Source organism: Rhamphochromis longiceps, linkage group LG23 (assembly GCF_057381845.1).
Source record: "Rhamphochromis longiceps isolate RC_006_pf linkage group LG23, R_longiceps_female_GT1.1, whole genome shotgun sequence".
NCBI classification, from domain to species: Eukaryota; Metazoa; Chordata; class Actinopteri; order Cichliformes; family Cichlidae; genus Rhamphochromis; species Rhamphochromis longiceps.
This window is the reverse complement of record NC_140578.1, coordinates 28,717,148-28,743,873: the sequence shown is the minus strand read 5'-3', so window position 1 is coordinate 28,743,873 and position 26,726 is coordinate 28,717,148. Positions and strand designations below refer to the sequence as shown.

Genomic DNA, 26,726 nt, shown 5'->3' with positions numbered 1-26,726 from the left:
CCCATGGTCCAGAAGTTGGGTCATCAAAAAATTAAATTCATTATTAAGCTCAAAACCCGTTCTATTACGCGACAGTGTTCTAGTGTTTGGGGAAATCCGTTCCAACAATCGAACATGAACGTTGCACTAGTGTGAAGAAATGGACCCGGATACGCATGCGCAGTGGTTATGTTTGCGTTCCTCCTCCCTCCTCTGAGACTGACAGCCCGTTAGCTGCTGCCGCTGCTCACCGGCAATGAGACAGCAAACACGGACGTGATACGACAACCTGAGATGGACTTAACGAGTACTTTTTACCACTACAAAGACGGATATTATTTAACACCGTCGTTCATTAAGAGCAGAAGGTGTCTCTGACTCATTTTTTGGTCTCTGAGGTGTAAAACGAGACTCGACGTCCGGGAGAAGGAATGGATGCGACGGCTGATTTCCTGCGACACGCACCGGCCAGCTAAGAGGCTTGCAGATTCGCGTTGAGGAGCGGTTGAGTGCAGCTGAATTTGCTCACGGTTTGCCTTATTTCTCCGTGCTTAAAGTGGCAGCAATATCCTCAAAAATACAGTCGTAATCGGGAGGGTGAAAGGATACACGAAGTTCCAGAGGAGCGTATCTAATCGACCCAGCGCAGCTTTAGCTAGCCAGCGGCTACCTGGATTTCGCATTCTGTTGATTTATTTTGTAATCGATTATAGTGTTGTTTTTATTGTCATGCAGCTTAGCTCCTGCAGAGTTAGGAAGAGGAACACCGCCTGCAAGCTTGGGTTTTAGCCTGACTGCAGCTGGGAGCGTTTGGCTTGTGTGTGTGTGTGTGTGTGTGTGTGTGTATATGTGTGTTTGTTTGTTTTTCAAGGCACGTTAATCACGTGACTTTTTCACTTATGGCTCGCTATTTGCGCTAGCTAGTAGGCAGCGCAGCTTTTTGGCCTCGAGAAACTCTTTCAGCATAAAAATGCACCACCAAGACTTCCCCGGAGACCTGTCCGGGACCGGGAGCCGGAAAACCGCTTACCACTACAGGAGAGGCAGCAGCGGGGCGCCCCCAGCCTCCTCCGCTGCCGGTGTCAGCGCAGTGGACGACAATCCAACCCAGGTTGGATCCTCCTCTCCTGGACTCCACCATCAGCCTCAGTCCCAAGTGGCTGGAGCTCAGGTGAAGAAGAAAAGCGGCTTCCAGATCACAAGTGTCACTTCTGCTCAGATAAACGTTAGCGGCAACAACAGCTTGGCAGATGATACTGAGAGCTACGACGACATGGATGAGTCCCACACTGAGGACCTGTCCTCCTCTGACATGCTAGATGTGTCCGTGTCAAAGGCCACGGATACGGGTGTGCCGGAGAGGAGCTCCTCTGATGAGACTTTGAACAGCCTCCATGGAGTCGACACGCCTGGACTGGTGTCACCCAATGAGCCTCTCCAGCCTCATTCTATCCCACAGGGGTCTCAGCATCACCCCTCTATGGTAAACGGGACTGTGCATCATCAGTACTACCCTCAGCAGCACAGCCAGGCCCACCATCATCACTCTGACAGCTTAGGAGGAGGTGAAGCATCACTGCCAACACTTCCCATTGCTCCTTTGGCAAGCTCCAGCCCATCTATAGCTTCCAAAGTTGGTCTTAACCAGCCTCAGAGGCCACCAGCAGTGTTTGATAACACTAAAACTGCAGGGGGGGCAAGCCAGCCTGCAGCCTCTGTTGTTGGTGGGGCAGCCACTGATCCACTTGTACAAGGCAGTGTGAACATTTCTACTGTGTCGGCTGTTGCTGCTGCTCCAGGTTTTGATAACACTAACATGGGTGGGCAGGTGGCTCCTGTTGGTGGAGGAACTGGTCCATCTGCTGCTACTGCTCCTCCTCCCAGCACTCAGACTCACCACACCCAAACTCAGACAGCCACCGGCTCTCGCTTCAGGGTGGTCAAACTAGACACAAACTCGGAGCCGTTCCGCAAAGGGAGATGGACTTGCACAGAGTATTACGAAAAGGAGGTTCCTCATCCTCCTATGGCGGAGGCAGCAAAAGGTGCAGAGGTGGTTGCAGACCCTGAAGCAGGTAATGCTGGGATCAGTCCAGGTGTAGCTGCCGTACAGCTCCCTCACACCGTGCAGCCCTATCAGCCACCAAGCCAGGACTTCACTAGTCCACAAGCCATGCAGAGTCCACTGCTGGGACTGGCACAAACCACACCTGTAACCTATGTTTCACCTCAGGAGGTTGTTGTAGGGAAGCCAGCGGTTCCTGTCAGTATCCCTCCTGCATCACCACAGGTGACACCACAGACTGGTGTAAGCCAGCCTCCACTAGTAAAACCCCAGCAGCCCTATTCTGTGGATCCTCTACAGCCTCAGCCACAGGGAGGGTATCCTGCACCTCAGCTCCAAACGGGGGTCAGACAACCAGACTTTATTCAGCCCACCGCACCTTTCCAGACACAAGTCCAACCTCCACTGCCGCATGCCACGGCTATAGTCTCTGTGACACCACTGTCAGGGGTCACGGTGCAGCAGCCCGTAAGCATTACCCAGCAGCTGCCCCATCATGGTCAGGTTGCCCCATCTGCTACAGCAACCATTGCCGCAGGACAGCCCCAGACCCTCCCAGCTCCACCTCAACCCCAGATTCGTCCACAGCCACAAACCCAACCCCATTCTGCTGGCACCATCACCATAGCACCCACCCACGGGACCCCCTACATGCCTCTGACTGCGCTGCAAGCTGATCTTCAGCCCATCCTCACGCCAGGCACAACCTTCACCCATGTTCCTGCCATAACAGCGTCCCAGCTGGAGGACGCCCAGAAGCTTCTGCTCCAGCACCAAGGTCTGCTCGGGCTGCCCAGGCTGGGGGCTGCAGCAGGTGGAGACGGCGTCGCAGAAGCTGGCAGTGCTGCTAGAACTCTGGCCCACATGGGGATGTCCGCTGAGGCCAGTGCCTTCATGGTGGCTGCAGGCCTGAGAACTCATCATGGTGAAGGAGAGGAGGACAGGTGAGGATGAATGGCTTGTGCTACCTAAACTGTTTGATTCTAATGTAAACTGTGAAGGTCTTTAATTAAACAAAAAGCTATTCTTGGTACATTGTAGGCAAAGCTGAGGTACAAACAAAATAAGTCTTTCCCATTCCTGTAATTTCTTTTTCCCCCCCACATCAGTGGTACACACTCTGGTCTTGTTGTTTAAATCAGAACTAGAAGTTCAGTGTCACATGTGCTTGATCCTGTGTCCCTTGAGGTGGTCCCCCTGACAGCTATCAACACACCAGACATCAGAAAAAAAAAGCCGACTGGACACTGCTGCTGTAAAACATCAGTGGCTGCGGAGCTGCTGACTCACTGAGGTGCTTGTGACTCAGCAGATGCTGTAGCCTGTTCATCCCCCCACCCCCCATTTCTATCCATCTACTGGACACTTGTCCAGTTTTTTAGTCTGAGTTTCCTTTCCCTTCACTCTCCCCTTAGATTTAATCTTTTGTTAGACACCAGCTCTGTTGATATGTGCCATGATATGGAGAACTGTGCAGCAGTTTATTTATATGCACACATACCAAATGCTCATTTTCTAGAGTTAGTAGTTTCTAAAAAAAAAAAAAAAGCAAGCTTTGTTTAAATTTAGTTGCTTCAGGGGGGACTTGACCCATTTGCGTAAAGTTGTGTTGCATAAATCTAAAAACTGTGGCGACAGAGAGAAACAGAATAGTGTCATGGAAGCATTCTCCTGTTACCATAGTGCTGCCCTGTGAGCTGGTTAAGCAGGAGATCCATGTTGTGAGTACCGTTAACCCCCCCTCCCCAGAGTGTAGAGGGCATTTGATGGACTGCCACCAGGCTCCACTGAAGACCACTAGGAGAAAAGGACAACATATTCTGTGGATGTTGTGGTGTTTTTGTAACCAACTGTTGGCAACAAATAGACTTTTTTTTTTTTTTGCTTCCAAATTGTTAGCAGCAAAAGAGAGAATATTTAAAGCTGAATTCAGTTATCACGTCATGATTTCAGTTGTCTTCTTGGCGTTCGAGTTTAAGAAACAGAGAAACAAATGATTGCTGGCTTACTGTTGACGTAATCTCAGTAACGCTGAGCCACAGACAGAGCAGGACAGTGTTCGCTTGTGGAGGCTTTTGTCAGCAGTTCGTGGCACCCCATCAAGGCCGTGTGCAAGTGCGTTTCTGTCTGTCAGTCAGCTTCTTTTCTTGCCATGAATCAGCCACTGTCCTGCAGCAGCAGACTGTCTTGCTGTGTGTGTGTATCATCTTTGTTTATAGTCATTGTCCTGTCATGCTGCGATCAGGCTGTGTGTTTCTGTTACTGTCACAGCTTTCGTTCCACCCCCTCTGTCACAGTCTCTTTTCTTCCTGTTTCCTTTCTTTGTGAAAGCATCTGAGGTGATCTCTCTTCTCTTAGACACCAGGGCTTTTGTCTTTCCAATCCTAAGATGCTCCTTTCTTCTCTACAGGTTGTGACCTTAATGATGACTAACATTTGTACACATCCAGTTGTAGGTGTAGCTTTTCATGAAAAATAGGGTGGAAATTGTTGTCTGTGGCTGTTGGCTTATTGGAAACATGTCAGTGGCCATCGCTGAGGAAAAATAATTTCCAAAGAGTTTCAGAGGTCTCTTTCCACTTCCACCTCTGAATCGACACTAACTCATTATCCTGGGTGATCGGTTTCCTGTTGAGCCCAATCAGCCCTGTTCACACTCAATATTGTTGCTTCTGTGTGTCAGAGTCCAGATTGAGTCTTTAAAAGCCGTCACGTTGCAGCTGTCAGGAGGTCGAAAACGCTTGATCTAGCACAGCTGCGGACACGGACACTGCCAAGTTCTGAAACAAAGATGCAAGGGTGTGTTTGCAAAGGATCCTGCTCTCGTTTTTTTTTTTTTTTTATATCTGCCCCTGTGATGTTAATTAGTAATATCACAGCAAGACCAGGGTCCTCCTCCCTAGGGCAGAATATCAGCTTGCTGTAATTGGACTTTGGGATATCAGAGTAGAAGGAAAACACTCATGACCTCACACAAACACACTTCTAGGTGACCGTGCACTTGCCGTCTGTGTCCTGCACACACGTTTCTCCATTTCTGTCAACAACACTGTGTAGAAGTGCGAATCTGCAGAGAAAGTGACTTTAGGAGTAGCCTCCTTTTCAACCTCTGCAGGTAGTTTCAACTCAGTGTACATGGTCTCCTGTGCAAATTTATTCCTTTTACTTCCTTTATGTATGATGCCGTATGTAAATATCTGTCATGTGCTCTTTTAGACTTTCAGCTGACTGAATGTCAAAGTTACCTGAGCTTTCGGTTTGCTTGCAGCACATTTTGCATGGATATTTACCCATATGACTTCATCCTCAGCTGTAAAAGCTAGAGGTGTGCTCTAGTGATTTATGGCCTGTAAACTTTTTACACAGCTTCTTTTTTCAGCTTTAGATTAGCAGCATTGTGTCTCATCTTGAAGCTTTCTTCTGTGTTTTACAACCCTTTTCAATGAAGTCCACATCCTTGGCAGCAGTTAAAACATTTGTTCATTGTTGGATTAATTCCACTATTATTATTGATCATTTTTAAGAGTCTTCATCTGATCTGATTCATGAGCATCAGAGTGTAGCTCTTCCTTCCTGTTTAAATGACTCCCTTTTAGATATTTTAGCAGAAAAGGGCCATATGAATTTGAGATGTTCGGCTTCTTAAAACCTCTTCAGGTCATAGAGATAATAAGCCACCTGTCAAGCTGTATTTGTAGTTATACTGGCTCGGCCTCATGATTCATGTTTGCTAATATTGGCACACCTGCTTTTAACTGACTTGTCATTCATAGCTAAGCTTTGACAAAGCAGAGGAAGTCCCCGATGGCTAAGATTAAACTTGACTGTAGCTGGCATCAAAGAGAAGTTGCTCTGGGTGCCCTTTTATTTCAGGGAAATCCAGCTGAGCACTCCCACAGTTACCAGGAGAAGGTCCAACAAGTCCAAAGCAAGTAATATGATGCTTTAAAAAAAAAAAATTACCTGGGAAAAGCAAATGTTACCAAAAAACCTCATACTGTTCTGTTAATGGCAATGGTATTAAGCTTTAAAACAGTCATAGTGCAGCACACATTTTTGCACCATGACTACTACAAACAAGCTGAGACAACAAATTAAAGAGTAAAATAGAAACTCATGCCTGACAGCATCAGACTCTCAGGTGTCCAGGAATGTTTTATTCTATTTTTGCATCTGGGTGTTGGATTTAAAGCTTTCAGTAATACTAGTTCCTAAATGAAACCTTTTGAGGTCTTGTTTTTTCCACGTAGAGCCTTTAGGGTGTTCAGTAGCATTTATGGTTTCATGCCAGTTGTACCTGTTGGAGCAGTGTGCTCAAGGTGAGTGACTTTTCCATTTATTTCTCTTTTTTTTTTTTGTGGTTAAGGCAAACCGACAGACACACCTGTGGCAAACTGTCTCAATGCCGGTGGTTCTCAAACTGTGGGGCAGGCAAACAACCAGGTGAAAAATGTGATGGGAATTCAGGGCTGTGTAATTGTGTTTTGATTTTGGAAAGTTTCTCAGGGGGAGATACAAAGTACACATTTAACCTTACTGCACACGGAGAGACATGGAGCAGACTTCTGATCAGATTTTGTAATTGATACCTTAGATTTGTCTACGAGAACGCTGAAGGGTAGTTTTTATTCAGTTATTGTCTTGTCTATCACATGGGGAAAAAAGTTAATGCCCATCACAGTTCTTCAAAATTACCCCACTACTGATTAAAATTTTTAAGGTGTGGGGCGGTCCTCATTTTCTGAGGAGGGCATGTCACCCAAAAAAAAGATCTGAAATGTGCTCAGTTCCTTTTACGTTCCCATCAGATGAAGGTTTTGCAGTAAGCCCCACCAGTACATAACTTTCCTCCATCACCTCATCAGACGCTTCTCCTCAACTTCAACAAGCATTCTGATCCAGCTTTTTATGAGATTGACCAGGTTTTTCTTAGAAAGGATGTTTGGCTTCCAGGTGCCTCTTCAGCTTTGTATAGCAATATGGTAGCATTTGCTAAAATTCATTGAAGCCACAAAATAGTAGCTTTCACTATAGTTTCTGCTGATAGTGTTATATCTCTTTATTTTAGGTGGTGAGTTATCTGCACTGGTAGTTAATTGTTAGCTTATGGATGGGTACCAAAGGATGGTAGTTTTGATTCGGCATTTGCATGCTTGCCTGTGTAAATTTATATCATTTGCACAACATGAATGCAGAAATACTTCCTTTATATACAATGCTGATATGTAAATGTCTGTCAAGTACTTATTTTAGGCTTTCAGCTGACTGAATGTCAAAATTACCTGAGCTTTCAGTTTGCTTGCAGCAAATATTATGGGGATATTTCTTTATGAATTAATTCTCAATCAAGTGATTTACTGCCTATAAAACTTGCACATTCGCAGCTTTATATTAGCGACATTGTTTTGTAGTTTGATTGCAAGCATTTGGATTTCATTGAAAAAGGTATTTCATTGGTTATGGTAGAAGTTTTGCCAATACCAAAGTATTGACCGTTAGAAAGCAGCAGCTAATTTCATAGCATAATGCAGTTTAATTAAAGACAATGCGTGTGAAGAGGTGGTTTCGGTTAAGCAGGTTAACACCAGCAAGCTCCTCGCAGGTTGGCCTGCTTGAAGCTTTCCTGATCATTTCAGATAATACACCTTATGAAAATGAATTGCTCACAGCTGTTTTCAACAGGAGAGAGAGATGCCAGATGCTGGCAGCAGAGGTGCATAATATTGAAGGTTGAGATAGAAAGATGTAAAGTTTCATTGGTAACAAGGTCTGTCAAAGCTAGCATTAACTACTTTTATGTCATTATTTTACACCCACATATGGATAGCAGCACTGATAATAGTATTGATAAGTGTCATTGAGTAAATCAATAAAATCTGAATGATAGCCACCCCAGTAAAACTCATAAGGCAATAATACCCCCCCCCCCCCCCCCCCCCACACACACACACACACACACGTTTTATTGTTCTCCTTACCATCAGTCAGAACTGTTTGATGTGAACTAATATAATTATGTAATATTGGTTTCCACATGGGAACCACTTTTTTTCTTGATAAACCAAGCTTCAGTTTTTCCCACGTGGAATGTTTGCTTTGATCAAGACAAACCTATGAAATCACAGATGTTTTCTGGCAAAAGATGGCTTTGTTTTGCAAGTGGAATCAAATGTTTTCAATGGTATTTGGGGTCATTTCTTTGAGGGAACACAAAGACTTTCATGAGGTCAAACTCAATGAGTTCACAAGCACAAGTTGTTCCCTCTTTACCATAGGTGTCAAACTCTAATTACATTTGGCCCGTGAAGCCATATCAAATTATTATTAGAGCTGGCCTACTGGTGTTATACAGCTAATATATATATTGTTTAGTATTAAGCTTTCCTTGTTCCATATTCAGTTTTTCAGCAAAACTTGTTTGAGTCCATAAGAAGAGATTCATTCTTAAATCTGGAGGAAGATTATTATTATTATTTTTTTCAATAAATATTAATGTTAGCCCGCGACTTTGTTCCAGTTTTGAATTTTGGCCCACTGTGTATTAGAGTTTGACACCCCTGCTCTATACAAATATGTCTGTGAAGTTTTGTGAAATCCTGCAGCAGAATTTGTCTTGAGTTGGCCAGCTTAAACCCTTTCCTGCAGGCGCCTCTCCAAGCACGCTCATCACAGGTGTATTATTTGAACTGTGGAACTGCCGCAAGAGCTCAGCAGGTTTCCCTTTGAGTTGTCGTGGATGGTTTAGCTCTGCTTCAGGTTTACTGGGCGGCATCTCCTATCTGTCATGAGCGATAAGTCACACCTGAGGGCTGTTGTTTCTCCGGTAATTAGTTTTACATCACGTTACGCTTCAGTAGAGACGTTGACTCAACTGTTGGTCTGCTCTGTTGTGCTGCTGCTGAACCATGAGGTGGCAGTGTGGGCTCATAAATGATCACAGCATTGAAACGTGGTTGTTTATGTAACCGTAATATGCTTGTAGAGTCACTGACCTAAAATATGCCTTACAGCTAAGCGGACACATCCCTCCTGCATGCAGTGTACAAACAAAATGAGCAGTTTAGGATCTTCTCTGTGCTTGCTGTCAGAAATCGGCATGTAATAACTGTTTGGACGGTTGCTGCATGCAGGGGTTGTTATGATTTATCCCAGGGAAGGGTTTGAAATGCACTGGAGGTTATTTCTGAGATGGATTTGCTCCTATAAGCATATTTACATCAACTTGTCGCATAAATATGCATCCCCTTTGCCTCAGTGTAGAAACATTTTGTATATAGTTGCATTTGAAAGGCAGTAGATGAAGTTGTCATGGCACAGTGTAATTTTTCTGTGTGGTGACAAACCTAAATTCTGCACATTAATTTCAAGGTCATTGGGGATTTACATGCAGTGTAACCTGCACGCAAATGTCTGCTTTCTACATGCGCATTTGATTTTCTGTCATGTTTGAGACTAGGGCTGCCACAAACTATTATTTTGATAGTCGACTAGTCACCGATTATTTTTGCGATTAGTCGACTAATCAGATCATCATCCATTGGACGTAAAACTACAGCTTATTGCACCAGCAGCATCTGCTCTTATATAACTATCATTAGCTTACAGCTTTAAGTGTTTAAGGTATGTGCTAACTAAAAATAAAGACAAGATGATAGTTTATTAAATTTTAATGAAATTTGCAGATTGTTTCAGTGAAGTTTAATAAACTCCTTGCTATCTAAAATATAACAGGACACTGGAGTATATTCTGGAGCATCTCACACTTCTGATAATCAGTTGTCTGCTTGACGTTTATTCAGCTGTGTAAAAACTATAACTTTAATCTCAGACACACTGATTTACTCAGGAACAAATAAAATACTAAAAAAAAAAGCCAAACAACAACATTTTTAAGTTATCTAAGTGACTCATATATATTTAACCTGAGTAGCGAAAGACGGCGGTGGGTTTGAAAACGATTTGCGGGGAGTCCGGTGTTCTCACGGCGCTAGTGACCTAGCCCCCGGCTCGCTAACGAGCTAGTGGGTAACAGATGTCTCCGAAAACGTCGGAGCGCTTTTGAAAATATGTGGTGTCCTGATAAACTGAGCAGATATTTGAGGTTTACACAGCTACATTCTCACCTGAAAATATGTTAAACGTTTATTTTGTGACCCAGAAAGAATAATAAGAGTAACATTAAAACTAACTAACTGCCGCCATTGTTGGAAACTGCGCTGGGCCGCGCTATGAATTCTGGGACACAGCTGCTTCTTCTTCTTCTTCTTCTTCTTCAGGGTTTAACGGTAGCTGACATCCTTGTACATGCAATGCTGCCATCTTCTGTTTCAGTCCGTTATTACACTCTTAAATCCTGCCACTTATTCCTGCGTCTTTTGTGATCTTACAAAGCTTCAAACGACGCGTCGACTATTAAATCAGTCGTCGACGATTTTGATAGTCGACGTAATCGTGACTAGTCGACAAATCGTGGCAGCCCTATTTGAGACTGTGCTATCATCTCTGAAAGTGCATCTTTGTGCGTGCGTGTGTATGTGTGTGTGCGTGTGCCTGCGTGTCCTGAGATCAAGATCAGAGTGTCCGCTGGCTCTGACGGGTTCTGTTTTGGGCAGCATGTGTTGGGGTTTTAGGGCAAACGAGTGTCACGTTTCTCCGCCTTGTGCCTTCATGCAGAGCTGCTCCTAAAGAAAGTCCCACACCATTGAGATCAATAATGTGGGTCCATGCATGTAGAAGCGTGTTTATGGCTTGAGCTGCTGGCATGGTTTATGGTGCATGTATGTGTGAAGTTGTCGCTGTTTACAGGAGAGGGAGTTTATTGGAATGAGTGAGCTGCTGTTTTCCTCCAGGCTTTTGTACTGAACGGAAAAGATAAGCAGGGAGGTGCATTTATGATTTTAACTGGCTGTGTCACAATAACTGTGGTGTTATTTTTTTTTTTTTTTTTTTTTTTTTTAATTCTCTGGCTTTTCTCACACTGACCTAAGAAGTAAGAAATGTGATGATATTGAACATGAATCCATGCATTTATGGTAGGTAACTGAGCATATAGTAATTTCATATCCTCAGCGTAGCTAGGAAGTGGGAGACTGCTTGTACTACTGAAAGTTTTGTTTTTGCAAATGTAAAGAGGATCTACTTAAAAGTTTCCACATGCTCAAACTACATTCTTTAAGTTTAATTAAGGCTGATCTCCAGGGAAAAAAATTCTCTACTAAACCGTCCAAAATAACTATTCTTCTGACAACCCAAAGCACATGGCACATTTCTGAATTCATCTTCTATAGCCTAATGCATCTTCTTGGAATTTTCTTTTAAAGATACCCGTTATGGGGGGAAAAAAATCCTTATTTACTTAATCCCTTTCCCTTTATTCCATCCTTCTTCTGACTGGCTGCCCTTCACAAACAGAACGTTTGAACAGCAGGTGCGTGGGACTGGTGTGCATGAGATGACAAAGTCTCTGAGTAGTGAAAACCATCTGAAACAAAACATTTCAGAATGTGGAACTTTTAAAATCATGGCGTAGTATGCTCATAATGCCTGGCTTTCTAAATTATTTGAAAGGCTGATCCTTACAGCTTCACAAAGTAAACTCTGTAAGGAGTGTAACTAATCAGTACATTTTTACAAAGCCTCAAATATATCCCTCTAGATATACATGGGATTTCTGACTGTCCTTAGTTATTATTTTGCGAGTTGGTCATATTGGCTTTTAAAAATTTTTTTTTGAAAGCCACTTTATCATATAGCAAACAGTATATTAATGGGTGTATAAATCTAGTGTTTGTAAAGCTAATGTATAAAAATGTCTGAGACAAGAGGCCCAAGCAAGAAAACCTCTGTGGCACATGTTTGATTACAATTTATCTATAATTAATTATTGTTTTTATGTTTTATTTTTTTTAACTCATCAACACTAAATAAATGAGAATAACCACAGACATGATTCTAGATTATTGGATACTAGCACATGGCCATGCTGCCTTATTGTTTGGCCTGTTTTGTGGTGTTGGTAAACTGACACACTAAATCACCTGGAGAGACTAAAGACATGGTGTTGGATTTGGTTTATATGCTAAAAGTGGATCATTTTAGCCTGTTGCCAGGTTGGTGTGTAACCTTTGTGGTTATACATGAGAGCTCATTGTCATTGCGAAATTGAAAAAATGGGATGCTTTGATAAGGTGTTGTAGCAGCATCGAGGCTAAAATCGGGCCTTTTTCAGCCTTTTGATAGCTGGTTGCCAGGTAATGTGATGGCATCATAATATTAGCATCCTTCAGAGAGCTAAGCTGTAGTTTTTGTTAGTTTGTTTTTGTATTTGAACAACCAAACAGGCAAATAGATTCTGTGTTATAGTGAAAAAGTAATAGTAACAAAGTATAGAAATTAGGCGTATTTTTTTTATGCTTTAAGCTATAAGACCTGAGCTTATACACCTAGGTTTTTTTGTTTGATTGGGGGGTGATTTTAATCACAGTCTGATCACTTGATCTTGATTGGATCATTAACACAAAATAAACTTAGTTATTGTTATGCATTTCTAGTTCATTGATTGCAGACTAGCATGCTTTAAGGCAGCATTAGCAGCTCTACATGGGTGTTTTGGTGATAGTAATGTGGAATATGATATTGGCGATGTTTGCATTGTGGTTTCAGTTTCAGTGCTGAGGAGTTTCTGTCCCAAAATAAACTTCGTGGGGAACCCGTGTGCTGTAGTTTGATATGGCTGTGTTTCTTCAGGGGGACTCTGTGCAGTCATTACCCTACACCTGCTCTCCTGAGCTTCTCCTTTCCAGTTTCTCTGGTCTGTTTTTGAACACCTTTCATTCTCACATGACAAGAACATGAGAATTGTAGCACCCATCCAAGAAAAACATTTCCCCCTGAAAGTGAAGCGGTAAAATCGTAATTGTGTGTGAAGCCTCTGCGGTTCTCATTGTTCAAACACATTAAATTCACTACGTGATGCCTGCTGACCACGGAGAGCTGCAAGCAAAGTTTCTCAACTGCTGGTGAGAAGATCTTTACTGTTACTGTAGTGACAAGCAAGCTCGCTGTGTTTCCACCGAGTGCTCGAACTTAAAACAAAACACTTACCCATATGACTGAGGCTTGGCAACATAACTTCCTCTATATTGTAATTGTGTCCAAGGTTGTCTAATATTTGGATGTATAATCATTTAACCCATGGATTATAGCGAGTAAAGTGTGCAGGGGAAGCATCATTCTGGGTACTTGGAAAAGCTTGGAAAAGCTTTTTAGTACTACAGAAATATAGTCAGGCTCATAAATATTTAAACACTGGCATTTCAGGTATTTCTTGTATACTCAACCACCACAGTGCGCTTGAAATTCAAGGTGTTTAACAAAAAAGTATTGCAACACCTCCTAGAATTACAGGCGTTGTTATAGACCTCCTACCTTCACAAGCTTTAGGGGTAAACTGTTGATTGACAATCGATTATTTAATTGTTCAATTTGAGCTCCGTTTGTTGGGAACTACACATTATCACCTTATTTTGAGTGTAACTAAATTTACAGACATTCTGTCGACCACATGATTACAAAAGTGATGTCTAAATTCCCTCATCGAGTCTTGTCATTCAACGTAATTTGAGAAATTTTTAAAACATTAAAGTGACGTCTCCCATATTTTCCTTATTTCTATTTGTTTGATGCGGGTAAGATTTATTGCAGAATGTCTTTTTCTTCTTCTTCACTGTGTCCAGTGGTATAGAATCTGGATTGACATGTTTATAAGATCACTTCTAAGTTTGCGCGTAGTCCCACCTCCAGTATTATGAATGGATAGTCATAGAGGCCTATCAACAAGTCAATGATCCCCTGGCAACTGCTGGTCAATGGTCAAAAATCTTGCCATCTCCTAGTTTGCATTGAAGACACGGACTTGTCTGGAACTCCTTGCTAACTGCTTGCGAAGTCTTAATCATTAGTTATTAGTAATCTCTGGCTCTCTTCCAGTGTGTGTCTGTTGTCCCGTCTTCCTCCCTTCACCTCTAACCGATCACAGCAGATGGCCGCCTCTCCCTGAGCCTGGTCCTGCTGGAGGTTTTTTCCTGTTAAAAGGGAGTTTTTCCTTTCCACTGTTGCCAAGTGCTTGCTCATAGTCAGCCATTTGATTGTTGGTGTTTTCTGTATTATTGTCGAATTTTTACGCTATAAAGCACCTTGTATTGTGAGTTGGCGCTACATTAATGAAACTTTATGTAACTTTATGTTGAAGAGTGCGACACAAACTGGTAACAAACTTTTATCATTAAAATTAGTCATGCCATTTGAAGCATGTTAGTTACAACTTTAAGTTACAACTAGTAATCACAGGGAGGCTTTTGGTGTGGCACCCTCTTGGCAGCTGATTTTAATTAGCAAACATTTCCAACCAGTTAAAGAATACACCTTTTTCGCCCTAGTGACTGTCAGGGGTTTTCTGACTGGTAGGTAGGCTTGTGTGACCGAGGGCACCTATTGCCCACAAACACAAAAAAACGAGCTACCCACATAACCTCATTCAAGGAGGTAAAATATGTAGATTACAGTTATGTGTATCACATTCGGTCTTACAGTCTCCTCCCTTGGCTGTTTCTGATTGTCTCCTTTTTTGGCAATTATTTATTGTTGCACTTACTCCTCCCAGCTTTATGGCAGATCATTATCTGTCAGATGGCAGATAATGATATCTCTTTTTTTTTATTTTTTTTCCCATGAGGAGAAGAGGGCACATCTGCACCATCACGAACTAGTCGCTCAGTCTACATCTCGCTGTCTTCCCTCCCTTTCCTGGACCATATGGCACTGAGGCTGGTTATGTAAGGCATTGCGTGCACGGCAGTGAGCTATTCTCTTTCGCTTCAGTGAGCTATTCTCTTTCGCTTCACTGAGCTTCAGCCCTGAAGGTCTGATGCCATGAGACTTATTGGAGTTTTGTCTGTGTTTGGGCATAGATCAAGGCAGATTATCCTCTGCTGCAGACGGGTAGAATGGTGGCTTTCATCGCTACCTCTGCCCAGTCAGGTGTTCCACCCTTCAAAATACTAAAATGACTCAGTTGTCATTCCAAATTCAGTTCAAACACACCTTTGTTTTTTCCACATTTGGAAAAATTATCTGAGATGTCATCTGTTGCTGAGTAAAGGACAGAGTTAAAGCCTCCCAAACTGGATTCTGCCAGTCTGCATACATGACCTCAGACGCACACACAAACATGATGCACATGCCCAGGGAGACACACACAAGCTCACGCCTACCAAATGCTCGAGAAGAAGTGATGCGGAAGGAGGTGGGTGATGTGCAGCTTGGAGGACGGGAGAGATAAAGAGAGGGATGTAAGGGGAAAAAATGGAAGCAGAGGAATCTTACTTGAGGGATAAGCTGAATACCAAAGTGTGTGAATAATTCAATTTGAGCTTTTCTGAATGCTGCTGCTCTCTCTGGTCATTTTTGAGAGACACCCCCCCCCCCCCCCCCCCCCAAAAAAAAAAAAAAAACAGCAGCCGACAGCACTGTACATGACTCGTGCGTAATAAGCGAATGAATATTGCAGAAAACAGAGATTTGAGATAGAAAACTGTTCTTGAAGAACATTGAGAGAAAGAGCTGTGCAGCAAGTGTGATTTTTTTTTTTTTTTTTTTTTCTTTTTTTATCGTGGTGGAAGCAAAACAGCACAAGTTAGAGGAAATTCATGACGATGTTTATGTGAAGCTAAATGTGAAGCTTGGTTTTGATCTTCTTTTGCTGCTGGTTCAGTCAATTTTGGTTGGAGAGAGACAAAACCTGCAGCAAAGAATATAGCACAAAAAAAGATGTAAACGCAGGGCGCGGAGCTGATGCATGAGAATCTGTGAGCTGTCGGCTTTCAGCACCGATTGTGTGTTCGTGTACGTGCCGTCGGGTGAGAAAGCCGATATCTCAACAATTCTGATGCGCCAGGTTCGCGCCCTGCGTTTACGTCTTTATGTGGAATCCGTTTATCTGCTCTCACTTACTGTTTTAGTTGCTTGGTGGTTGTTGAAATAGTTTTGAGGTTTAACCTCAGATTCCGGGGTTTCTGACAAAATACAATTACATTTAAAAGTCGATTCAGGATTTAATGAATTGATATCGCGTTATTCAAGCTACTCACCTCTCTCTATCTGCCTGCTCTTTCAAACGTATACACGGGAAGGACTACAAGAATATCTGGACCACAACCAATCAGAGAGGTCCTGGCCCTGACTATCTTAGATCGTGATATGGGCATAATGTGTCTGCTGTTGATAACGCAGAGACTTCCAGAGTTGCGGAGACCCTTTTTTTTTCTTTTTCTTTTTTTTTTCGCATAGGAGACCAAATTGGTCACACTGTAAAGCCCTGGTGTTGGTCGCCCAGCTCTGCTTCCTCTCAAACCACATAATAAAAATGAGGTGGAAGTGCTAGTTACACTCAGCTGGATGCTTTTATGAGGCAGAACATAGATAAAGGGAAGTAAAATACACTAAAGGGCATTTATGTTGCTGTTGGTGCAGTTGGTTTCTCACTTTTCTACAGCATAAAGCTACTAAAGCCTAAAGACATCCTCTGCTTCGCTTGTTTTGGCATTTATCTCCATTTCTCTCTTCCTATTTCTGTACACTCTTCAGACACAGAACAGTGCTGCTCCTCTAGATTTACAGAATATTTAACGCTCCACGATTTTTATTTTTAATGGTCCCTATCCTGCAGATTAAATTGATACTGCCTGACTGTGCAGTTCCCAGTGTTGAACAGAAAAGCCCTAACACTCAATTCTGAAGCTAGGAGCCACAAACTGGGTGCGATAACAATCAAACTGAAGCAAGGTGTAAAACAAAACATTTTAGTTAACTGAAATATGAATTTAAACTAGGGCTAAGAGAAATATATTAAGTAACTGAAGCAATACAGAGCATAGGCGTGAGATGGTAACATGAAAAATGTAACTATTTAAAACTAAATACTTTTTAAACTACATGTAAATTGAAATAATCAAACCCAGTGTGGGAACTAAATGAAAATAAAAATGGGAGAAAATGCATTCAAATTAATTTAACCCCCCCCCAAAAGAAGCAAAACATTATATTTAGACTAATATATTTAACTAGGTGAACAACATAAACCCTGCATCATCTGCTACCACATTGTGGCAGCGCATCCACTCTTATGTAAGCTCCACAGGGTGTGGCAAACGATGTACCCCACCACTGTTTTGCCTTCTGCTCGGAGCTGTACAAAAAGGTGGACAACAGTGTTGGTCGAGTTCTGCTTGTATTGAATGAAGAGAAGGGTGAAGCTGTTGCAAAGGTGCGCTGCTAAAGCGTTAAATTGAGCACAGACTCCTGCTTGTTGTTTTGTGCAGCGTTTGGGACGTTACCTAACTAAGTCAGTCTCATAGCTTGATGCAGTTGCACAACAAGGTATCACCGCCAAAACTAAGAGGATTTTAATTTGCTATTAAAGTCCCTGAAACATCAGGGTCACATCAGTGTTACTACATTAGTTCTTATAGGCTGTAGTCTTCAGGGTCCAATATCTACAGTAACATACAGGTCAGACTTTTGTACAGGCCACACACAGAAGCTTTAGAGGGACTTGGATGCATAATGAATGAAAGCAGCCCATATGCGATGTCATGACGTCAAGGTCTGCCACAATTGGCTGAGCCAAGTCTGTTGCGGCACCAGTGATTGGCTGAAAGTAAAACTGCCTGAACATCAGTGAAGGCTTAACTCAGACCTTTTGTTCCAAGCGAGCATGCGTGCGAGCACACAATGTACAGATATACAGCGTGAGCAGTAACGCTGGCCGTCTTGCATCGGTGCTTCAAGTCAAAAGTAATTGCACTGATTATTTCCGATACCAGCCAACTTCCAGCTGTTACTAGGATTAGTGGCACTGGCAGTTAAGGAAAGAAAAGATGATGTGACTTCCACCTAATGGGGTTAATAATTTCACTGTGTGCATCGAGTTGAATCCCACCAACAAACTCCCCAAGTGTGCCCTTTTTCCGCCATTTTGTGGCGCCCACGGCTCCTCGCCATCATCACTCTTCAGAGTTGCCCTTTTCCCTCTTTGTTCTCTACTTTTCTTCAAGTCAGCAACTCACAGAGCTGCTCTCTGTGCTGCTGATTGACCTGATTGACGATGTTGGCAACAACAATTGGGCTCAGTTTGTTGTTATTGTGGCCTTTGTTCAGACACTAGTGTAGACTTTGTATGTGCTTGTGTTTGTTTGAAGTATTTCCCCATCTCTTTTTTTTTTTTTTTTTTTTTTTTTTTTTTTTTAAATTTTGCTAGTGTGGAGGTACACGTGAGGCGTGCTATAGCTGAGACCCACACTCAGGGCACGTGTGCGACCACTGATGAGAGGTGGCAGCATGGCTAAAAATGTGAACGTTCTCCGCGAAATGAGTTGAAGAGTCGGTGCGGTGTGCGGGGAAGTGCCTGGTGTATTCAGGGCTTACCTCTCTTATCATCAAAGACAGGCTGTTACAGAAAAGATGAAAGGGAGACGAGGTGTAGAGCAAAGGGAGTGATTTAAAGACAGCCAGGAGAGTTCTTATGGGGGGTGCGTGGTCAAAAGTGGCTCATCCTATTGGACGGATCACCCTGATTTCTGCTGACAGTTTACATAACAACAGAAGAGGAGGTGACGTGACTCCTTACGCAGTGACATCACTGCCCACCCTCCTATGCTTTTGCTCCACGTACCCAATCATCTCAGCCTCTACTTGTAATTCAGGCCTAGTTAGGAGGCAAATCAGGAGGACGTAACACACTAAGGTGCACTCCTGTTGTGTACGCGCACACACTCCTCTCCTAGTCTCTGCTGCTGGTCAGACGCCCCTATGTGAAGCTCCCACAGCTGAAGGGAGTGAGGGGGTCGGGCCCAAAGGACATAGGTCAGGAGGACAGAGGAGGGGGTGCGGTTGTAGTGTTGGTGGCAGTGGTGTTTGTTTTGGGGACACTTTGGTGGGGAAGTGGGTTTGCATCAATGAGAGACAAGGGGCTGGCCAGGACAGGAGCAGCAGAGCAGGACAGGGACGGAATGGCCCTGAAGCTGCTCTTCTGGGAGCTGGAGAAGCATCTGAAGAGGTAACGATAGCTGTGGTTTTGTCACATTGTCAGAGGACTTGCAGCGGCTAGGTGGGGTTAAATCCAGGCGGATGGCAGCGGGGCTGTGCGGTGATGTGTCTGTGTGCTGTTGTTGATCTTGTGGTGCAGTTTCCAGTATAAACGTGCATCAGCGTGTGAATGTGTTTCCCACTTCTACCTGCAGCAAAGGCCGCTTAAACTCCAGCTGCCAATTTGTTCAGTGACAATGCGGGCTTGCTTCTACATGTGCACGTTCCCCTCGACTGTGAGAGCACGAGGGCGTGACTGGCTGTAGCTGCTTTGTCTTTGTCATTTTTCCCTCCAGTCCAAACTGTCAGTGATAAGCACTGTGTTAAAGTCACTCTAATGAGCCACTCAACACGACCAGACCCCAATAAAATATTTGCATAACAATCTTTTTTAGTAGATAAATTGCCTTACTTTTTATAGTGGGCGTGCAGCCCCCTCACCTCCCCATTGTTTTCTTTTTATAAGCAGATATCACCGCAGCATGTGATGATGCTTCTTAGGATGTGAAGTGTGCTAAAGGGGGGAAAGCAGAAGTAACTGGAGATGTTATTTTTCCGACTTCTCTAAAATCACTAGATCCTATCAAAGTTCCTTCATCAGAGCCACCACAGTCAATGCCGGAGCCAGAGGAAGTGAAACACAAAGATATTAGCAGGCCACAGGCCTTGTCGTCCTCCTCCTCCCCAGAGAGGGGTCTGATCTCCAACCTTCAACACTCCCTTGTTTAAACACGGCTATTTTTTTAATGAATATCCCAGCCAGGGACTGATATAACCCAACTAAAGTGCTTAAAAGGTGCAGATTGTTCCAAGCTCTGATTACAGTCTCTTACATGCGTGCAGTCAGTCAATGAAATTCAAACCGAAAACCACAACACGAATGCCAGGACAGTAACGGCTTCTTTTTTTTCATGCTTTGTTTCCAGTAAATTTACTTCCTTTATTTTATGTCCACTCCTCCATACCGTAAAAATCACACGGTTAAATAATCTGATTGACCATTTAAGGAAAATATTGATCCTATTGGAGAGGTTTGTGCTTTTGTAGTGATCTGAAATATAATTATCACAGTATGGTGGTTTTTCTTTTGTTTTGTTTTGTTTTGTTTTGTTAATTTATTACTGCATAACATTTTAGTTTTCCAAGGTGGAATATTAAAAAAGAAACTAAATATTTACATTTGAAATTGAGAAATTTCTATTTTTCTTTTTCTTTTTTTTCTTTTTCTTTTTTAAAGGAAAAAAAATCCATGATCATATATAGATGATGATGATGATGTATGGAGGGTTAATTTGAGAGTCATTGCCATTTTTTCCCACTAATCTTGTTCCACCAGTGCTGAAAGCAAATAATGGTTAATTAATTTATAATTTAAAAAAGTAAATCTGGGGGCTGGACAAAAATAAATAACTCCTTAATTAATGAGAGATAAGATGTCAGCTCTGCAGTTTTCCTATGCCTCATTTAATGTTTTGTTTTACTCGTAATAGTAGTAGTATTACACAGTTGTAATTGATATGTTTCAGGTAGAGTTGCTTTATTAATTTAAACTGGAATAATATATATTTAATGTGATTACACATTGTATTTCCCAATAATTACATAAAAAATGTTTTTTAAAAAAAGTCAAACCATCCAGTTGTTTAAATGAAATTAGAACGAAATTAATCAGGAAACTATTGAAGTTTGTTTCCACCACTGGAAAAAAAAAACCCTAAACAAATTTAAAACAAAACAAAGAAATAAGTCAAAATTTTAAGAATTCTTCTATGAAGAAAAATAAATGAGAAAATCTGTGGCAGCAACAAACAGCAAAGTGCCGAATTCGTTTCTGTTTAATGATTAACAGTTAATGAAATTCAGTGCTGAGCTTTCCTCCAGCTGAATCGTTGTTCTGGCAAAAGAAGAGCAGGAGGGAGTTTATAAATAATCTGCAACAACGCCTCCTCGCTAACAAAGAAGAGAGGGTGGTCCAGTGTGACTGTACAGCAGAGTGCATCCACATATCAAACAGGCCTGGAGAGGAGAAAAAGCTGCTGCACTGTTTGGTATGAAACATGAAAACCACTCGGCAGACTTTCAGGCTTTGTGTTTATATTTATCTTTGACATCTGGCCAGTGCCAAGGTTGGCTTTTACCTGCTTTTAGGGTCAACTCCTGGTCAGTTTGATAACATTTGCTCAAAGCCCATGGTAGTGCCAGTAATGCATTCAGATGTATGAGTGGCTTTAATACACGACTTACACCCAATAGGGGGCGACATTGTTTTACATAACAGCTTCTGAAGGTTTGCCATACCTGCATTACATTTTTATCCTGTGTATGATGTGAGAAAGCAAAAAAAGGCTTGTTGTGTCTGAACAGCTGCCCTGTTGTGTGACCCTCTTTTAGCGGTGGCAAACATAAGGCTCCGGTGCAAGAATCTGCCCACTAGTGACTCCAATCTGTCCCACTGGTCAGTTTTGGAAAATGTGAAGAAGGGGCATAAATCTTAGATCTTTAACTGTATTTTTACAACTTTTGCAGCTTTTACTACTGATAAAGACCTTCCCCATGGTCAGTCATACTACACGAAAGCAAATAAAGTACATAAATAACAACTAAGTAAATAAACAAGTAGATGATGAAAAGTTTTTGCTTTTTCTCTACACTTTTTTTTCACTAAAATTTTCATCTATTGTAAAAATACATGGGTTTTTTCAGTTTTTTATTATTTTATGTATTTTATGATCACAGGACAGTCTGCACAATAAGCTAACAGAAACTTTACTGTCATTTTAAAATATTTATTTCCTTCAGTTTAAGCCAAGAGTCATGCTGACACACTTCTGCCATTAAATATAACAGTGTTTCTTTATCATGTAGAAAAACTAAGTTGAACTGGTCAAGTTACATTTACTAAAATGATTTTGTGAACTTGGAAAACTAACGAAAATAAAACAAAATATGGAGGAAATACTCGTTTTAGTATTTGTTAGTCTGGTTAAAAAAATGTTACAACTTGCCTGATGATTGACAAACATGATTAATAACAATTTGGACGTCTGCTTTACTGAGTCAACTGCTTTCAAGAAGTTTGTTTTTATTGTAATATTTGTACTGATTTTCCTCAAACTTACGTGGGACATATTTCTTCCATACAATAAGAAGTCATAATCAGTCAAAGTGAAATAAAAAATAAAAGCTAATTAGAAAACACAACTGTAATAACTCTTGAGGTGTGACAGGTAAAACAGGGATGTTCTTGTTTTATTTAGTGAGCCACCTACAGCCCAGTTTGATATCAATGGGAGCCGGACCAGTAACAAAAAAAAAAAAGAAAAAAGAACTATCAGTGTACAAACATTCAATTACACATTTAATCTCCAAGATATCTCAATGTAAGATAAAGTAGTGCAGTTTAAACATCACGCCCCAGTTTTTTAATATGATAAAAAAAATTCTGCTTGAGTAAATAGGAGACATGAGTCAGCGTGACTCTGGGCTTATATTGTAAGATATGGGTAAAATTACAGAAAAGGTTCTGATGGACTATTTTTTTTTTTAAATTATAAAACACAAGGTTTTTGTTTTAAAAGGACAGAAAAATGTCCCATCTACATTTCTACTGTAGATAGTGGGGGTGGGGAACGCAGTAATTTTCTGTCATTATGTTTTTTAATATATTAAGTAATTACTCTTTCGTAGCATAAATAGCCATGGGGGAGGTCTTTATCAGCAAGAAGCTGTAAAAAAACAACAAAACAAAAAACATTAAAAGTCCAAATATGCCTGTCCTACTTCACGTTATCCAAAACCATCCGTTAGTCCGTATTGGAGTCTTTGTCGGGCCGATTCTGGGTCCCCGGGCCTCATGTTTGACACCCCCTGAGATAGCTTAAAAAAATAAATAAATAAATAAATATATATATATATATATATATATATATATATATATATATATATATATATATATATATATATATATATATATATGTATGTATGTATGTATGTATGTATATGTGTATATATATATATATGTATATGTATATATATGTATATGTATATATATGTATATATGTGTATATGTATATATGTGTATATGTATATATGTGTATATGTATATATGTGTATGTGTATATGTATGTGTATATGTATGTGTATATATATGTATGTGTATATATATGTATGTGTATATATATGTGTGTATATGTGTATATATATGTATATATATGTGTGTATATGTATATATATATATATATGTATATATGTCGCATATATTGTTATAAGCAGCTTCCTCTCCGCCAATCAGGCGCCAGCCAGCCGCATGTGTTATGCAAATGAGCTATCTCGTCCTCCAATCAGCGGGCTGCTGGAGCTGTTTTCCCGCATGCATCAGGGAGAGAGGGAGCGGAGCTGCAGCCCGCCGCTTTCAGTCTTTGTGTGCTCTCTCCCGGCCGGTCGCCCGGAGAGCTGTGGCAGCACCCGGCTCTCAATAATGCGCTGTTTTTTCTACTTTTATACCGCCGGAGTCCAACTTTGTACACACGATGCGTCGCCTGCGGGGCTTTTAATGGACGGGATAGCATGAGCTCCCAGTGCTACCCGGTGGCGATGGACCTTGGCGTTTGTCAACTGAGGAATTTCTCGATTTCGTTTCTGTCCTCTGCGCTTGGGAAGGAGAGTGCATCAGTCAGGGTTGACAATAGGTAAATGTCAGCACTCTGTCTTTGAGGCTGTAAGCAGAAAATTAGAAGGGGGGGGAAGGTGCCTTTGCAGACTTCTTAAAATCCCTCTCAGCGCTGTCTTTAAGGGGAGAAGGAGAAAAACAACAGCCGCAGTGGTCACAGCTAATGTTGCATCATCATCATCATCAAACAGGTTTTCCTCTCTCTGTCTTGCAGCTCCTCGGGTGCAAGTGTGGTGGCCATCGACAACAAGATCGAGCAAGCAATGGTAGGTGACACTTTGTACCTCTTTAAAAAATGTATTTATTTTTAAACCATCTGCAGTATGCTTTCTGCACGTACTTGCAGCCCTGTGGTGTTATGTAACCCGAGCACCTACAGCGGTAAACTGTGCCCCTCCTGCCTTTTTATTTTCGCGTTTTCTTGCACTGCATGCAGTGTAGTGAGCACAGAGCGCTGGAAACTGGAAAGAGCTTTCTAGAAATTAAGATGCAGATGCGTCGGAAGGGGGTTTTTTTTTGTTTTGTTTTTTGCGCACTAGGGCACCTGCGGGTTTGCGGGGAAGCTTTCTGCTCTGTCGCGATTTGTCCCGATGACCCTCGAGCTCTCTGGTAGCTCAGTTTGAGTCGGGCTAAGGATTCACACGCCGCCCCCACCCCCTCCCCCCCAAATACATCTACATACGCCCCTTCTCTCTCTAGTTTCCAAGTGTTGCTAGGCAAGCAGGAGCCTCCCCTCCGCGCGGTATAAATAACTCGGCCGCTGATTGGCTCCTCCCACTCCGGTGCAGGAACATTTTGTTCCCTAGTTGCTACATATCAGGGCAGGGGGGAGGAGGAAGGAGGGTCCGCCAAGGATGCTCAGATTATTAAACCCAAATCCCCCTTCAGCTCTGTTCTGCCTTCATCATCACAGTCATCGTCGTCATGGGAATAATCTGTGAAGCTGTTTCTGCAGGAGTTCATGTCGCCCTTGTTTTCCTCGTGCTGCTGAGACAGCTGGCATGCCCCTGCAAGACTCATGCTAATTTAGCCTTTGCTGTGTTACCCATTTCCCCCAGCAGCCTGTCAATGTCTGCTTGTTTTTATTCTGCAGAAATTACTCAAATTACATTTGTGCATTGTGCATTGCAAGTGCATTGTGCAAGCTTGCCGACTAACCCTTTTGCTTATAAAAAGTCTTAAATATTGAACAAAACATGCATAAATATTTACCTCACAGTGATGTTAAGTAGAGGAAAATGGCCTTTAGTCATATTGGAAATGCCAAATCGTGGCAGGTGCACGGAGGAAAAACTTTGTAGTCTACTCATGGGTTTCTTCTTTTAGTATGTTTTATAAAATGTCAACAAAAATGCGAAACCTGACTGTAGGGGAAATCTAAATGTAACCATTTAAAGCCTGAAAAATAATTGCCAGAAAATTTGTTTATTGAACCTTATGACAGTTTATTTTCATTAATTAAATATTCATTTAAATGTATGGATTTTAATTTGTCATATTTGCAAAAAAAATGGATGTAACAATCTATTGCTTCAAACTGTATTGTGCAAATTATTCAGTTTTTTTGGAGCCGTGCACCTCTGACACATCCATATCACACTGATGTAGACGTGTCAAACTGTGTAACACGTGATTTTGAAAGGGGTTAAGGAGCCTCAAATAGTACAGTTTGAGTTTTAATTTAGCTTAAAAACTACGATAATTGTTGCTAGCTTAGCTTTCTGTTGAACAACCAGCCAGTAAACATTCAATAATTTCACTTCTGACTGGAAATATAAAGTTGAAAGAAGCACATTTGTAATTGTTGTCGTCATTGTGTAAGGAGCCCAGTGCCGCTGTATTATTTACTCATTCTTTATCCCCCACCCTCTTCCTCCAGGATCTGGTGAAGAGCCACCTGATGTACGCCGTGCGCGAGGAGGTGGAGGTGTTGAAGGAGCAGATCAAAGAGCTAATCGAGCGCAACACTCAGCTGGAGCAGGAGAACAATCTGCTCAAGACCCTGGCCAGCCCCGAGCAGATGGCTCAGTTCCAGGCTCAAGTCCAGACTGGTGGCTCCCCGACCGGCACCGCCCAACCTCCGGTCCCGGCTGGCCCCTCCACGCAGAGCTCCGGCACATCTGCGTAACCCAGACATTGGAGAGCCCTCTGACGATGAGAGACCGGGGGGATGGAAGAAAGAAGATGAGAAGGAGGAGGAGAAAGGAGTCTCGTCATACTGTGAACAGACTCTAGCATTAAGACTCTGCCAGTGTTTGGAGGAGCACACACTCGGGCTCAGCCGGAGGATGAACCACTCTCTTTTGTTGCACATTTTATTTAACTGACTTTGGAGTCACACCGATGTGTAATGTGTAAGTGTGTGTGCGTCTGCGTGCGCGTCTTTGCCTCGTTTCTGACTTTTAACCACCCGCTTCAGACAATCCTCATTGTCATGCTGGTTGTTGTTGTAATCATCATCATGGTGACAACAACAATGTGGGGAAAGGGACAGAGCTAACAGGAACCGACCCTGCCGCCATCTTCAGGGCCGCTAAAAAAAAAAAAAAAAAAGAGGGCGGGAGGAGTTAACCAAGGGCCCGGCCAATCAAAGAAGCAGGCTCTTGTCAGTGCCGTTGAATACGTTGCGGTGTGACCCCCTCCCCACTGAAAACATGTGCCATCGTCCCCTACCCCGCCTTGCCGCACCCTGACTGTCCATCAGCGCACAGTGTTTTTTTGTTTTTTTTTTTTTTTTTTTTTTTTTAAATTCAACATCTTCCTGTTTTCCTGTTGCACTTTTTTTTTTCCAAGCGGACTTTTAACGGATGACCGAAGATTCATACAACCCACCCTCAATCCGGGAAAGTCCCAGATCTCTGAGGATCACCA

At 42.2% G+C, this 26,726-nt stretch overlaps 1 protein-coding gene across 1 annotated transcript; it reads left to right on the top strand.

Annotated features, from left to right (window-relative positions):
- Positions 1–204: 204 nt before the first annotated feature.
- Positions 205–26,726, top strand: LOC146642131 (TSC22 domain family protein 1). The gene is made up of 3 exons (XM_085397268.1): positions 205–2,988; positions 24,070–24,121; positions 25,735–26,726. Exons 1-3 carry the CDS (start codon positions 950–952, stop codon positions 25,981–25,983), a joined length of 2,340 nt encoding a protein of 779 aa, XP_085253394.1. The 5' UTR covers positions 205–949; the 3' UTR covers positions 25,984–26,726.

Excerpts from the sequence above, each read along its gene's own strand:
- LOC146642131 (XM_085397268.1), top strand. The coding sequence starts at position 950 with ATGCACCACCAAGACTTCCCCGGAGACCTGTCCGGGACCGGGAGCCGG. Across the intron at positions 2,989-24,069 it reads GGTGAAGGAGAGGAGGACAG|CTCCTCGGGTGCAAGTGTGG; the intron begins GTGAGGATGAAT and ends TCTGTCTTGCAG. Across the intron at positions 24,122-25,734 it reads ACAAGATCGAGCAAGCAATG|GATCTGGTGAAGAGCCACCT; the intron begins GTAGGTGACACT and ends CTCTTCCTCCAG.